General features: G+C 51.3%; 1 protein-coding gene across 2 annotated transcripts; it reads left to right on the top strand.

The window, feature by feature from the left end:
- The first annotated feature begins 156 nt into the window (after window positions 1-156).
- On the top strand, window positions 157-2,282 carry RPP25L (ribonuclease P/MRP subunit p25 like). Of its 2 annotated transcripts, none has more exons than XM_002834856.5 (2): window positions 157-713; window positions 1,445-2,282. In XM_002834856.5, exons 1-2 carry the CDS (start codon window positions 582-584, stop codon window positions 1,970-1,972), a joined length of 660 nt encoding a protein of 219 aa, XP_002834902.2. In that variant the 5' UTR covers window positions 157-581; the 3' UTR covers window positions 1,973-2,282. The 2 variants fall into 2 exon arrangements, with proteins under 2 accessions (XP_002834902.2, XP_002834901.1); XM_002834855.6 differs by lacking the exon at window positions 157-713 and adding an exon at window positions 727-917.
- The last annotated feature ends 12,157 nt before the right edge of the window (window positions 2,283-14,439 follow it).

The following is a 14,439-nucleotide window of genomic DNA, read 5'->3' on the forward strand; positions in this document are numbered from 1 at the left end:
CTTAATCTTTTTTCCATTCCCACTGCGATTTCTCTGGTTCATTAATGTAACAAATCATTTAACAAATATTGAGCGCCGGTCATACGCCAGGCACCATACTAGGCTCCGTGGGCACCCCCGCCCCCCTCAGCCCCCAGACTCCGCGGCAGGTGTCGTCAGGGGCTGTGGCCCGATTTCCCCACCCCTTCCTCCTCGGCTCCCTGCACAAGATCTGGTTCGACTGGCCCCTCGAAAACCCCCGTGGTCCGCCAGCGCCCACAGGATGAGGTCGAAGCTCAGAAGTCGGTAACTAAGGCTCTCGCCCATGCAACAGCAGCCACTACAAACTGAAGCCTTTGTTCGCACCCACGGTGAAACCCACAGCTCCCTCTTTGCTCAACAGCTAACGCCAGCCCTCCCATCTTCTAAGGGCCAGATCCCCCTCCTTCAGACGCAGGACTTCCCCGACGGCCGCTCCTTTCTACCGCAGGGAACTGTCCTGCCTCCCTCCCGGGCGTAACAGCGGAGGCTGCCCTCGTGTTCCCATTCCCACTGGGACTAGTCCAGAGCGCCCTGGCCGGCGGGTTGTTTCCGCGGCGGAGATGCCTCGGGGCCCGTCCCTCATGTCCCGCCCCCTATGCCCCGCCCCCTCGGGGCGTGCGCGGCCCCGCGGCCTTAGTGCGCTCCGGGCCCGCGCGCCATCTTGGCTCCGGATCGTGCGTGAGGCGGCTTCGGTGAGAGCCGGAACCGGGCGGGCAGAGGGGCGCTCGTAGGGTGGGGGGACGCCTGCGGCTTGGCTGCAGCGGCCGGCAAGACCCTGGAAGAGACCGTGGCTATGGAAACGGCCAAGGCTGTCTTGGAATAGCCTGAGCAGCCCTCCGAGTCGAGCCTCTGCCCCCGAGTTTCTGAGTGACCTGGGTTGATATAGATCGACCCTGGTAATCTCTGGGAGAGGGGGTCAGTTCTGTTTGGGGGCAGCACTGGATAAGGGTTCTTGGCTGTTTCCCGGGGGGCCTGGGGCGAAGGGCCTTGTCCCTGTCCTTGTAGAGCCCCAAGTGAGGAGCGCTCTCTATTGGTATTAGTCTGGGGTGAGGGTTCCAGGCCGTGTTCCAAGGAGTCCAGGATAAGGGGGGCTAAGCCCCAGTCCTGGAGAGTTTGGGATGAGGGGGCCTGGCGCTTTCCCAAAAAGCTCAGTGTTTGGGAAATGTGGTCCTTCCTCTGGGACTCCAGGATTGGAGGTGGGGTTGTTATGGCCCTTGTAGAGGAACGGGGTGTATGGGATACAGCCGTTTCCCAGACTGCGGCAGGCATGGCCCTTGTCACGAGATGCTAAGGACGAGGGGACATGATCCTGTTTCTGGAAAGTCTGGAACGGGGAGCAGGGCCATATCCTGAATGGAGATAAGGGATGGTGGACAGTGACTTGGGGCACATTGCTTAGCACTTATCTGATGCTTCCCTGCAGTGGGCAGCGAGAGTCACAGACAAGACAGCAAGCAGGATGGAGCACTACCGGAAAGCTGGCTCTGTAGAGCTCCCAGCGCCTTCCCCAATGCCCCAGCTACCTCCTGATACCCTTGAGATGCGGGTCCGAGATGGCAGCAAAATTCGCAACCTGCTGGGGTTGGCTCTGGGTCGGTTGGAGGGCGGCAGTGCACGGCATGTAGTGTTCTCAGGGTCTGGCAGGGCTGCAGGAAAGGCTGTCAGCTGCGCTGAGATTGTCAAGCGGCGGGTCCCAGGCCTGCATCAGCTCACCAAGCTACGTTTCCTTCAGACTGAGGACAGCTGGGTCCCAGCCTCACCTGACACAGGGCTAGACCCCCTCACAGTGCGCCGCCATGTGCCTGCAGTGTGGGTGCTGCTCAGCCGGGATCCCCTGGACCCCAATGAGTGTGGTTACCAACCCCCAGGAGCACCCCCTGGCCTGGGTTCCATGCCCAGCTCCAGCTGTGGCCCTCGTTCCCGAAGAAGGGCTCGAGACACCCGATCGTGAAGACCTGCTGAGCCAGCCTGTTCTCCGGGCCTGAATGTCTGGGGTGCTTGTGCCTTTTCTGAGAAGCCCTGTGACTGCTCAACATCCCCATCAAGGTTTGAGTCCACAAAAGTGGACCTCCCTATCATGCTTCCCCTTCCCTCTAGCATGTGGGAAGAGACTGCTGTGAAGAATGACAGATATGGGGCCTCTGCCAAGTTCCACATTGCTAAGTAAGGGCTTACTCTGCCTTCTACCTGCAATGCATCTGAACTGCCTTCTTAAAGAGGTCCAGGGAGGGATTTAGGAAATAAAGTTTCTACCTATTTGATGAGCCTCTACTCAGCCTGCTGTGTGGAGTGGGATTAAGGAAATGGGAGTCCCCGCCCTTACCCCAGGGGGCTGATCGGGTGAAGACAGAGGAAGAGTAGGCTCAGGCCGGTGCTGGGAGAATATAGTGTCTACAAGAAGCCTCAGTCAGTACTGAATATATCTAATTCCCTGGGTAGTTATTTGTCCCTGCTTTGGCCTGGTTTAGGAACACTGCCAGGTCAGACATTTCTCTCCATCTGCAGCATACAGTATAATATAGTGGTTGTGAGCGTGGACTCTGGTACCAACCTGCCTGGGTTTCAATCCTGGTCTGCCACTTATTAGCAAGTTACTGCTCTGTGCCTTAGTGGTCTTATCCGTAAAACAGGAATACGATAGTGTTTATCACATAGGATTGTTATGAGATTAAATAAGGAAATATACATATATGACATTTAGATACCACGTTGGCACATAGTGCTATTAAGTGTTAATTGCTATTATCGTTATTAAAGACTTACTTATCCCAAATGCAACAACTGTCTCACACCTCCTTCCCTCCAGCTTCCTTGCCCCAATCTCAGCTATGGAGCTGGACTCCTGCTTTGAAGAGATAGAGGCCTTTCGAACTCCCTCATGTTCCATCTTCACCTCCAGACCTATCTGTATACACATTTATCAACTCCATTAGTTTGCAAACATGCTTTTTCCTATCTTAGAATCATATCTTTGGGTTGGGCACAGTGGCTGATGCCTGTAATCCCAGCACTTTGGGAGGCTGAGGCAGGAGGATTGCTTGATCCCAGGAGTTGGAGACCAGCCTGGGCAACATAGTAGGGAGACCCTGTCTCTACAAAAACATCTAAAAATTAGCTAGGCATAGTGGTGTGCACCTTTAGTCCTAGCTACTTGGGAGGCTGAGGCAAAAGGATCACTTGAGCCCAGGAGGTTGAGGCTGCAGTGAGCCATGATTGTGCTACTGCACTTCGGCCTGGGTGACAGAGTGAGACCCTGTCTCAAAAACAGAAAACAGGCTGGGTGCAGTGGCTCACACCTGTAGTCCCAGCACTTTGGGAGGCCAAGACGAGTGGATCACTTGAGGTCAAGACCAGCCTGGTCAACTTGGTGAAGCCCCATCTCTACTAAAAATACAAAAAATTAGCTGGGCGTGGTGGTGCATGCCTGTAATCCCAGTTACTTGGGAGGCTGAGGCAGGAGAATAGCTTGAACCCAGGAGGAAGAAGTTGCAGTGAGCCGGGATTGCACCACTGCACTCCAGCCTGGGTGACAGAGCAAGACTCTGCCTCAAAAAGACAAAACAGGCCGGGCGCGGTGGCTCAAGCCTGTAATCCCAGCACTTTGGGAGGCCGAGGAGGGCAGATAACAAGGTCAGGAGTTCGAGACCAGCCTGGTCAACATGGTGAAACCCTTTCTCTAGTAAAAATACAAAAATTAGTTGGGTGTGGTGGTGCACGCCTGTAATCCCAGCTACTTGGGAGGCTGAGGCAGGAGAATCGCTTGAACCCAGGAGGCAGAGGTTGCAGTGAGCCAAGATCGCACCATTGCACTCCAGCCTGGGCAATAGAATGAGGCTCCATCTTAAAAAAAAAAAAAAAAAAAAAAAAAGCCGGGGCGGTGGCTCACGCCTGTAATTCCAGCACTTTGGGAGGCCGTAGTGGGCGGATCACAAGGTCAGGAGTTTGAGACCACCCCAACCAACATGGTGAAACCCTGTCTCTACTAAAAATACAAAAAAAAATTAACCAGGCATGGTGGTGGGCACCTGTAATCCCAACTCCGTGGGAGACTGAGGCAGGAGAATTGCTTGAACCCAGGAGGCGGAGGTTGCAGTGAACCGCCACTGCACTTCAGCCTGGGCAACAGAGCGAGACTCCATCTAAAAAAAAAAAAGGCCAGGCATGGTGGCTCACGCCTGTAATCCTAGCACTTTGGGAGGCGGAGGCAGGCGGATCACGAGGTCAGGAGATCAAGACCATCCTGGCTAACACAGTGAAACCCTGTCTCTACTAAAAATACAAAAAATTAGCTGGGTGTGGTGGTGGGCACCTGTAGTCCCAGCTACTCGGGAGGCTGAGGCAGGAGAATGGCGTGAACCCGGGAGGCAGAGCTTGCAGTGAGCTGAGATTGCGCCACTGCACTCCAGCCTGGGCAACAGAGCGAGACTCTATCTCAAAAAAAAAAAAAAAAAAAAAAAAACACCTCAATCCCAAATCTCTCTCCAGGTCTCATCCTTGCCTTTTACTTTATTTATTTATTTATTTATTTATTTATATTTTTATATATATATATTTTTTTGAGATGGAGTTTTGCTCTTGTTGCCCAGGCTGGAGTGCAATGGCATAATCTCAGCTCACTGCAACCTCTGCCTCCCGGGTTCAAGAGATTCTCCTGCCTCAGCCTCCAGAGTAGCTGGGACTACAGGCATGCGCCACCATGCCCGGCTAATTTTGCATTTTCAGTAGAGACGGGGTTTCTCCATGTTGGCCAGGCTGGTCTTGAACTCCTGACCTCAGGTGATCCGCCTGCTTTGGCCTCCCAAAGTGCTGGGATTACAAGCGTGAGCCACCGCGCCTGGCCACATCCTTGCCTTTTTTCTCTTTGCTGCTCCTTTTCTGCTTTGCCTTGGCCTTAAACTCTCAGGGTCAGGAGCATGAGAAGAGAAGTGAAGGTTGCATAGAAGAGAAGTGAAGGTTGCATCAGTAGCAGGGGGTGCTGCGGGAACTAGAGCAGGATTATGGGCAGTAGTGAACTCTGAAGAATTGAATCAGTTGGCTCTCCCATGGATCTTGAGATTTTCTCCAATGTGTCCAGCAGCCTGGGTGTCCAGTCATGAGGAAAGCAGAAGGCTGGGGTTCTTCTGGGCTCACATTGTAGTAGAATGGGCCCAGCAATGTAAGGATGTTGCAGTGATACTTAACCGAGACCAGGCAGGAGGGATTGAGAAGGAGAGGGAATTGGAGGACTGAAGCCCTTGATAAGGGCTTAGAAGAGGGGTGTGGTGACCACAGGGCCAGCAGGCAGTTTTCAAAACTTTAAATACTGCATCCTTTGCTTTCAAAGATAGGTTTAGCTCTGAGTGATGTGGAGGACCCTGGGGGAGGGGTAGGTGATGAGGATTCAGAGGAGATTAGGAGAGAAAACCTCAGTGGCTGCCGAGCAGGTCTCTCAAATGCACAGGGTCGTGAAGCATCTAATACACTCCTAAAGTCAATTATGGCTGCAGTGGCAGTGACTCAGGTGTCTTGCTGCCAGCAACTGACTGACTTCCCCCATTCTCCTCGCAGCTAATTCAGGAATTTTGTTCCCTCTCAGCTTCTGCATACCGCTTTTTCTCTGAACATCTTCACTTGTGTGTCTTCTGCCATCAGCAGTTCTCTGAGTATCATTGGATCTCCAGAGCTTTGAGGCCAGGCTACCTTGCAGACTATTGACCTTTGGCTGATGATCTCATCCCATCTGCTGATGGCCAGGGTGGAGGGATCACATGTAATAATTATGGTGATCTGGGCTGAAGGTGGCATTGCGAGCTCTGGAGTCCCAGGAGGGGCATTTTCTCTCCATCTTTGGTCTCTACGGGGCCCAGCTGGGGCCTGCAGGAGGGATGGCAGGGAGGGGACCAGAGACATGAGCCCTTTGGAGTCAGAAAGGCTGACCAGCTTTACAAGAGAGCACAAGAGTTGTGTCTAGTTCTGTCCACTTTCTCCTTAATTCACTGCAATGTGGCTTCTGCCACCATAAGGTCACGTCTTGGCACAAAAGGTAAGGAAGTAGAGACAGCTCTTTCAAGAAATTGGATTGTGAATGGGTGGAAAGGGGTGATAGATAGCAGGAGAGGAATGTAGAGTACAGAGAGTGTTGGGTTTTGTTTTTGTTGTTGTTGTTGTCGTAGTTTTTAATATACTAGCAGAGACTTCAGCATGTTTATAGGCTGACAGACGAAGCCAGTAGGGAAAGAGATGAAGGATGCAGGAGATTGTGGATAACTCACAGCATGAGGTTCCTGAGCAGGTAAAAGCAAATGGGATCCAGAAGCATGGAGGTAAGGGCCTCCCAAGGGAAGAGGAGGGATGACTTCCTGTAACAGGAGGGATGGAGTTGAGGACAGATATGTATGCAGATAAGTCTAGAGGTGAAGATGGGACATGAGGGAGTTCAGAAGGCCTCTATCTCCTCAAAGCAGGAGTCCAGCTCCATAGCTGAGAGTGGGGCGAGGAAGCTAGAGGGAAGGATGTGTGAGATAGTTGCTGCAGTTGGGAGAGGTGACTAGGGAGGTGACTAGGAGAGTTACAGGATGATGACCAGGCAGGGCCAAAAGCCCACTGTAGGCTGGTGACTATGAACTTGTAGGGTCATTGGTCAGGGTGTGTGAGCTCTAGCAGCACCCACAGGATAGGTGAGGACTCAGAAAAAGCACAGTTGCATTCTTCCAGACTGACTTTAACACAGGTAGGAATGATGGAAGATGCATGCGGAGACTAGCAAGAGAGTACATGTAGTGAACGACCAAGGCATCCAAACTGGGCTAGGAGGGAAGTGAGGGAAAAGGGACAGGAGTCAGTGGCCTGGAGATCCCCATGAAGATGGAGTGGAGTGAGATGGACTATCCTAGGACAGGAACGTTGTAGCTGTATGGTTTCCTAGGCAGCCGTAACAAAGTGCCACAAACTGGGGGGCTTAGAACAACAGAATTTATTGTCTCACCATTCTGGAGCTGGAAGTCTGAAATCAAGGTGTTGGCAGGGCCACACTCCCTCTGAAATCTGTGGGGGAATCCTTTCTTGCCTCGTCCTGGTGATTTGCCAGCATCCTTTGGCATGCTTGACTTACAGGTGCATCATGCCAATCTTCACGTGGCATTTTCCCTGTGTCTCCACCCCACTTCCCTTTTTGTGTGTCTTTGTATCCAAATTTCTTCTTTTTGTAAGGACACCACTTATATTGGATAAGGGCCCACCCTAATGAATTCATTTTAATTTGACTATCTCTATAAAGGCCCTATTTCTAAATAAAGTCACATTCTGAGGGATGAAGATATCTATAAATGGTTTTGGTTGGGGGGCGGTGGGAGTGGAGGGCACAGTTTAACCCATAACCACAGCTAAAGGATGGGAAGGTATTAATAGGGTTGAGGGTTTTTGGAGCTGATAGGATTTGTGGGCATGAGAGTGGATGGCTGGAGGGTCTGGAGAAAGAGACACGGAAGATGAGCTGGTGAGTTGAGGCTGGGAAAGGTGAGGTGAGGAGCATTCTGGTCGGCAATGGAGTCATCCAGGATGGAATGTGTTGAGCACTCTCACTACCTGTCTTAGAGGTGGCATGTCTAGCCACCTTGTGTTTGTTCCCTTGAAATGGGGACATCAGAACACAATATGCCTGGAGGAGTTATGTGCCTCCCATATCCAAGCAGGCACCAAGTTCTGCCCGTTTTGCCTTTTAGGTCTCCATCCCCAAAGCCTCTGTTGGTTTATGCCACTCATTATTGCTCAGCAGTTTCCATACTCATCTCTGTGCTTCACTCCCCTCAGAGCTCTCCCCCAAACCAAGCCACTGGCTATTCCCTTTGTTTAGAATGCTCTTCCCCCCATACTTGCATGGTTATCTCCCTCCCTCCTTTAAGTCTTTGCTAAAATGTCACCTTCATGAGGCCTACTCTGGCCACTTCATTTAAAATTGCAGTCCAGCACTTTCGATCTTCCTTACCCTGCCTTTCTCCCTACTCCAGTTTTTCTTAACCTCTATGATATTTACGTCTTTAAAATAATACTTTTGTTTATTGTCTCCTCCTGATGAGAATGTAAGCTCCAAAAGGGCAAGAATCTTTGTTTAATTCCCTTATGTAACCTAAGGATCTTGAACATCACTTGGCACATAGTAGGTACTCAATAAATATTTAGTGAGTACATGAATGAATATTGAGCCCCCCCCCCCCCAATATGGTGCCATACTCAGATCTGACCTTGTCATTCCTCTATTCCCTTAGCCTCCATGCCAAGATTAGAGGACAGGATCCAAGTTCATTCACTACATTCACTAGGTGTTTGGTTTTTTCTTCTTTTCCTTTTTCTTTCTTTCTTTTTTCTTTTTTTTTTTTTTTTTGAGATGGAGTTTTGCTCTTGTCGCCCAGACTGGGGTGCAATGGTGCAATCTCAGCTCACCGCAACCTCTGCCTTCCAGGTTCAAGCGATTCTCCTGCCTCAGCCTCTGAGTAGCTGGGATTACAGGCATGTGCCACCATGCCCGGCTAATTTTGTATTTTTAGTAGAAACAGGGTTTCTCCATGTTGGTCAGGCTGGTCTCGAACTCCCGACCTCAGGTGATCTGCCCGCCTTAGCCTCCCAAAGTGCTAGGATTACAGGCCTGAGCCACCGCACCCGGCCCACTGGGTGGTTTTAAAGGACCCCTTTGCTTGGCCCCTGCCCATGGCTTAGTCCGTCTTTGGCCTGGTCCTCTTGGACCCTAGGCTGTGACCACAGTCACACTTCCCAAGTGCCATAAGATTTTCTGCCTGTGAGTCTTTGTTCTTGTCATTCTGTCTGCTTAGAACTCCTCAAGAATGTTCAAAGGACACGGGTGCTGGCCTCTGAGCACTCCCTTGGGACCTACTACCTCCCCACTCCTTACTGTAATACTTGTCTGGTCCAGCTCTCACATTGATAGGTGATGTTCTGGCTACACTCACTTCTGGCTTTGGCCACAAGGTGGCAGCATTTGCAAAGGGATAGCCCATTCCTTTCCGGGGTCTGTGCAGAGGGCCTCAGGACTCCCAAGACACAGAGACTTGAAATTTGATCATTAATGGGCTCAGTGACCCTTCAGTTATTCAACAAACAGCTGATGATCATCCACAATGTGACAAATATAGTCACTGGGCTTGGAACCTCCAACCCCACGAGGACTATAGCCACATATATAATTTCCCTATGGAGGCTGGATGCGGTGGCTCACGCCTGTGGTCCCAGCACTTTGGGAGGCCGAGGCGGGCAGATCATTTGAGGTCAGGAGTTCGAGGCCAGCCTGGCCAACATGGTGAAACCCTGTCTCTACTAAAAATACAAAAATTAGCCGGTCCTGATGGTGCATGCCTGTAATCCCAGCTACTTGGGAGGCTGAGGCAGGAGAATGGCTTGAACAGGGGAGGCGGAGGTTGCAGTGAGCCAAGATCCAGCCACTGCACTCCAGCCTGAGCAACAGAGTGAGACTCCATTTAAAAAAAAAAAAGTTTCCCTATGGTGCGACAAGTACACAGATTAGGCAAGTTTACTGCTGCATGAGTTCAGACAGAGCCCGTATTCTAACCTTTAGAGACACACAAAGATTTAAAGAAGAGAAGGTGATACCTGTGTGGAATCTTGAATAGCTTAGGAGAGAAGTGGGCATGACATTCCAGGTGAAGGGAAGGGATAAGCCAAGGCATAGAAGCAGCATAGAGATGATCACTGGAGCATGAAATTCAAGGCAGAGAGTAAGGGATGAGGCTCAGAGGTGAGTGGGGGTCAGACAGGGAGGCCTGCAAGCCTGGCCAAAGATGCTTCGACTGTATCTTGAGGGAGATGGAACGTCACTGAAGGCTTCAAGGTGGGAGTTCTGTGGAATATCAGATTGTGTTTAGAAAGAGAACTCTGGCTACAATGTGGAGAGTGGATTGGGGTACAGGGCAGGAAGAGCAGTGAGAAAGCTGCTGTAGGGATCCAGGGGGTAGTCAATGAGGCCAAAATTATAAGCAGAGCAGGCCCGGAAGAAGCTCCTCCCAGCCCACAAGGCCATTCAATGCCTGGCACTTTGAAAGGGTTCTTGGCCCTAGGAACTCTCTTCCCCACCATCTGAGCCGCCTCAGCCCCTCTGTTCCTGAGATTCCTTTTGGTGCTATCTCAGCTCCTCTGATTATTCTAGCTGGAACCACGGGCTTTGTCAGTTTCCATATGGAGGCCACTGTGTCCTAGGTAGCTCTATGTTGGTAGATTTGTTAGACTCCAGCTCAGCCTACACCCCAGCCTCTCTCAGTGTGACCCTTTCAAGCACCCCCCAGTTAGGAATGTGACTGAAGGATCGCCTCCACCAGGGAGCCAAGATGAGCCCTGCTCACCCTTGTCATCTCCTGCTACTCCTTACCAGAGGCCACTGGCAGGACTGACGCTGAGGGAAGGGCATCCCCTGCAGGCAGAGGAGCATAACCTGAAGAAAGGCCTAGAGGTAGGAAAATGCAAAAGATGTTTGGGGAGGAGGGGCTGTCATTGTTAGCAGGGTCTGGCAGGGAGAGGTCAAGGCCTACAAAACCAGGCTCAGAGCCATACCGTATACTACAAAGCAGGGGATACCATAGCCAGGTTTTGAGCAGGGACTGAGAGTCACCTTCATTCATTATCTCATGAATATGCACAGAAACCTGTTGAATTATTCAAATAGAAAGGATGTAAATGTGTATGCAAATTTGGCACTGCCCTCCCTGTTGCTATGGAAACCAGAGAATAGCAAAGTAAGGGTCCAACACCCTGGGGAGACCAGGCTAGAGAGACTGAGGCCAGGAAACTCCTTTGTCCCTCGCCCACTTTTCCCACTCCTGATGTTTTGATCTCTTTCTTTGCCTCACCCTGTCTTTGCTTCCTTCTGCCTTGTCCTCTGTCCATCTCTCTGCCTCTCTTGATCTTGCTGTCGCTGTCCTCCTCTCTCTCTTCTCCATCTCTCTGTCTCTCTCTCAATTGTTTTTTTTTCTCCCTGTCTCTGTGTTTCTCTGTCTGAGTCTGTCTCCACATTGTTGCTCTGTGACTGAGAGAGTTTCTCTCTGATTTCCTATCCCTCCCTATCTTGGTCTCTGTGTCTTTAATTCCATGGCTCTGTCTTCTGCATTTCCCTGTCTGTGTCTCTGACTCACATCTCTTTCTCTGCATCTTTGTTTTTGTGCCTGACTGTGTCTCTGAGAGTTTCTATTTCTCGGTCTGTCTCCCAGGCTCTCTCTTCTCTCTTTTGCTCTGATTCTATGTCTCTGAACCTTTTGTCTCAATGCTTGTCTTTACCTAACAAGAAGGACAAGAAGCTGCACATCTGTCCTTACCTGATGGGACATTCCGCCCCTTGCCCAGCTGCCCACATGTTCGAGGATTCCTGGCTTCTCTCCCCACATAAAATCCTGTTTCGGGTCTGGCCCCCATCACTGTACTGGCATAGGATCCTCATGACAGGCCCAGGCTGTCTACCAGGACACCAGACTCCTGCCTCAGCCTCTGCCTGCCATGTGCCCCTGCAGTTTCTCCCTGTCTGGCTCTGCATTCCCAGCACTCTGCTTGAAGCTGGTGGGCACCTTGAGGCAACGGTGTGTGGGGAGTAGGGAAGTGATGGGGGATCTTAGTGGCTCACCCATCTGGCTGTCTACCCAAGAGCTGACGTGAAGGGGCTGGCCAGGGCCCAGGTGTGGCGGCATCTAGGGCTAGTTGAGACCAATCCTGACCCCCGAAGAAGACTGCTTGTTGAGCCACAAAGTTGAGCAGCAGCCTTTCCATAGTCTGTCCATGTTCCTGCCTGCTATAGCCTCAGCCATTCAGTTCTTTGTTTGGAGTTCTCTGTTTGCCCCTCCTTCATTTGGTTTATATTTGATGAGCACCTATTCTATGCCATGCCCCCTGCCTTCACAGGTCCACAGCGATATGGAAATGACATCTGGATTTCTTGTGTTCGCCCCACCACCACCACCAAGAAGGAGCTTTTTGGACCAGGTGAGGAACACAGACTCTTCAACCCCTGCAGTTTCTTATCCCTGGTGGTCTTAGCTTAGGGGTGCGAGGCTTATGCAGTTGCCAAAGTCATAGATTGAGATTGAGAAGACAGAGACACAGAGATAGAGACAGAGATAGGAAGAGCCAGAGACAAGAGAAATAGATCTATGGAGGCAATGTGCTTCCATACAGGGTTCGGGATGGGGTATGGGAGGCTCAGGGCAGAACTTGGAAGAGGGTGGGCCAGAATGTTTTGAGGTCAGGTAAGCAACCCTGTGTGGAGGTAGAGGGCTACCCCTTTCAGTTCTGGCCTTTGGGCAGGTTGCTTCACCTCCAGGCAGGCACTAGTTATGGGGATCTGGCCTGGGTCTGGGTGTGGGGGCGGCCCAGAACAGTCAGGACAAGTCCCCCCCTCCTCCAAGAGGACTGCCAGAGTGAGCCCCCAGCTCTCCTGCCCAGTCAGAAAGGGCCATAGACAGAAGTACTCACCCCAATGATTGTGGTTCACCTATGTTCAGGCTCAGGCATGACGCTGCTGCCATGAATGCCATATTTGAATTTACCTTCCTGGACACCCCTACCCTACCTCACCTAGGCCAATTGTGCCAGAGGGTTGGAGCAGGGTCATGCAGGCAAGGCCAGATACAAGGAGAGCCCAAGAGATCATGAGAAAGACAGTAAAAGACAGAGACAGAGGATAATGTTGACAGAGAGATGGGGAGAAAGGCCGTGACAGAGGAGACATAGACATCGACTGGGAGGAAGCCAAAGCCAGCAGACGAAGGGGGCTTTAGCACTTGCCAGGGCAGGAGAGAGATTCCAGCCACACACAATTCCTTATCTGACCTTCTCACTTCCTTCTACCCTGGTGTGTAGCCTGTACTGCCCCTGTCACAGATCTGGCCAGCCAACACCTCCCTCTGGTGGGGTCCAGGCTTTGAGATCTATTTTTCTCCACATATTTATTGAGCACCTGCTAGCTGACGGGCACTCCTGCGCTACATCTACCTCCTCCCTTTCTTTTTCACTATTGCAAAATTGTTCCCATTGTCTAACTTCAACTTGCTAGGTTCTGCAAAAAGGGATTATTAAGACTAGAATTTGGGATGCCTCAATATGAAGAGGTTAGCCTGGTATACACTAAGCTTTTCTGAGAGCAGAGAAGAGGTCCCTGAGGGCTGGCTTTGGGTGCCTTCTGGTTGGAGGCCCCTTCTAGTTGGTTTGAGGAGGAGGGTCAGCAGCCCAGCTGCTGGGGGCCTGGGAGAGCTGAGCTGTCAACAGCAGGGAGGATCAGGGTGAGAAGAAAACCAGGAGCTATCCTGGGGGAGCCGCAGAGTCAGCGTTATGGTTTCTAATGTCTTAGCCCTGGTTTCAATTACCCCCAGGGTCCCCAGGGTTCCCCAACCACTGCATGCTCCTGAGCTTGAGGAAGGCTCAGAACTCTCCTGGGGAGACGAAAAACCAGGGGCTCAGGGATGGAAGTCTAGGGGCCTGGGAGGAGCTTTTTGATTCTTCTGCCTGGCTGAGAGAGGCCCCCAACCCAAGCAGGGCTCCAGGGAACAGCATGGAGGCTGGGGAAGTAGGGGTCTACACTCTACTCACAGGCCCCTGTGGAGGAGTCTACACCAGCCTGTTCCATACCCCCAGCTTTGTCCCCTTGGCCCCACCTGTCTCCTGGCTGCTAAAGACCTGGGCTCTTCCTTGGTCCTACCAGGCTATTTCTGGCCTCGTGCAACCTTGATTCTTCTATCCCTAGGACCACTACACCTTCCCTGTCTTCTGGAAGTCCCTCATCTTTCCTCTGTTTTATTTTTATTTTATTTATTTATTTATTTTAGTTTTTTTGAGACAGAGTCTTACTCTGTTACTCAGGCTGGAGTGCAGTGGTGTGATCTTGGCTCACTGCAACCTCTGCCTCCCTGGTTCAAGCGATTCACCCGCCTTAGCTTCCCAAGTAGCTGGGATTACAGGTACCCACCATCACGCCTGGTTAATTTTTGTATTTTTAGTAGAGATGGGGTTTCACCATGTTGGCCAGGCGGGTCTCCAACTCCCAACCTCAGGTGATCTATCTGCCTCAGCCTCCCAAAGTGCTGGGATTACAGGAGTGAGCCATCGCGCCTGGCCCTTTATTTTTATTTTTATTGATTTATTTTTGTTTTATTTATTTATTTATTTTTACTACTCCTCCCGCCCCCAATTTTGTTGTTGTTGTTGAGACACAGTCTCAGTCTGTTGCCCAGGCTGGAGTGCAATGGCACAATCACGGCTTGTTGCAGCCTCTACTTCCTGGGCTCAAGTGATCCTGCCACCTCAACCTCCTGAGTAGCTGGGACTACAGGTGTGTGCTACCATGCCCGGCTAATTTTTATATTTTTTGTAGAGACAGGGTCTCAGTATGTTGCCCTGGCTGGTCTCAGACTCCCAGGCTCAAGGTGATCCGCCAGG

This window comes from Pongo abelii, chromosome 13, assembly GCF_028885655.2.
Source record: "Pongo abelii isolate AG06213 chromosome 13, NHGRI_mPonAbe1-v2.0_pri, whole genome shotgun sequence".
In the NCBI taxonomy this organism is placed as follows: domain Eukaryota; kingdom Metazoa; phylum Chordata; class Mammalia; order Primates; family Hominidae; genus Pongo; species Pongo abelii.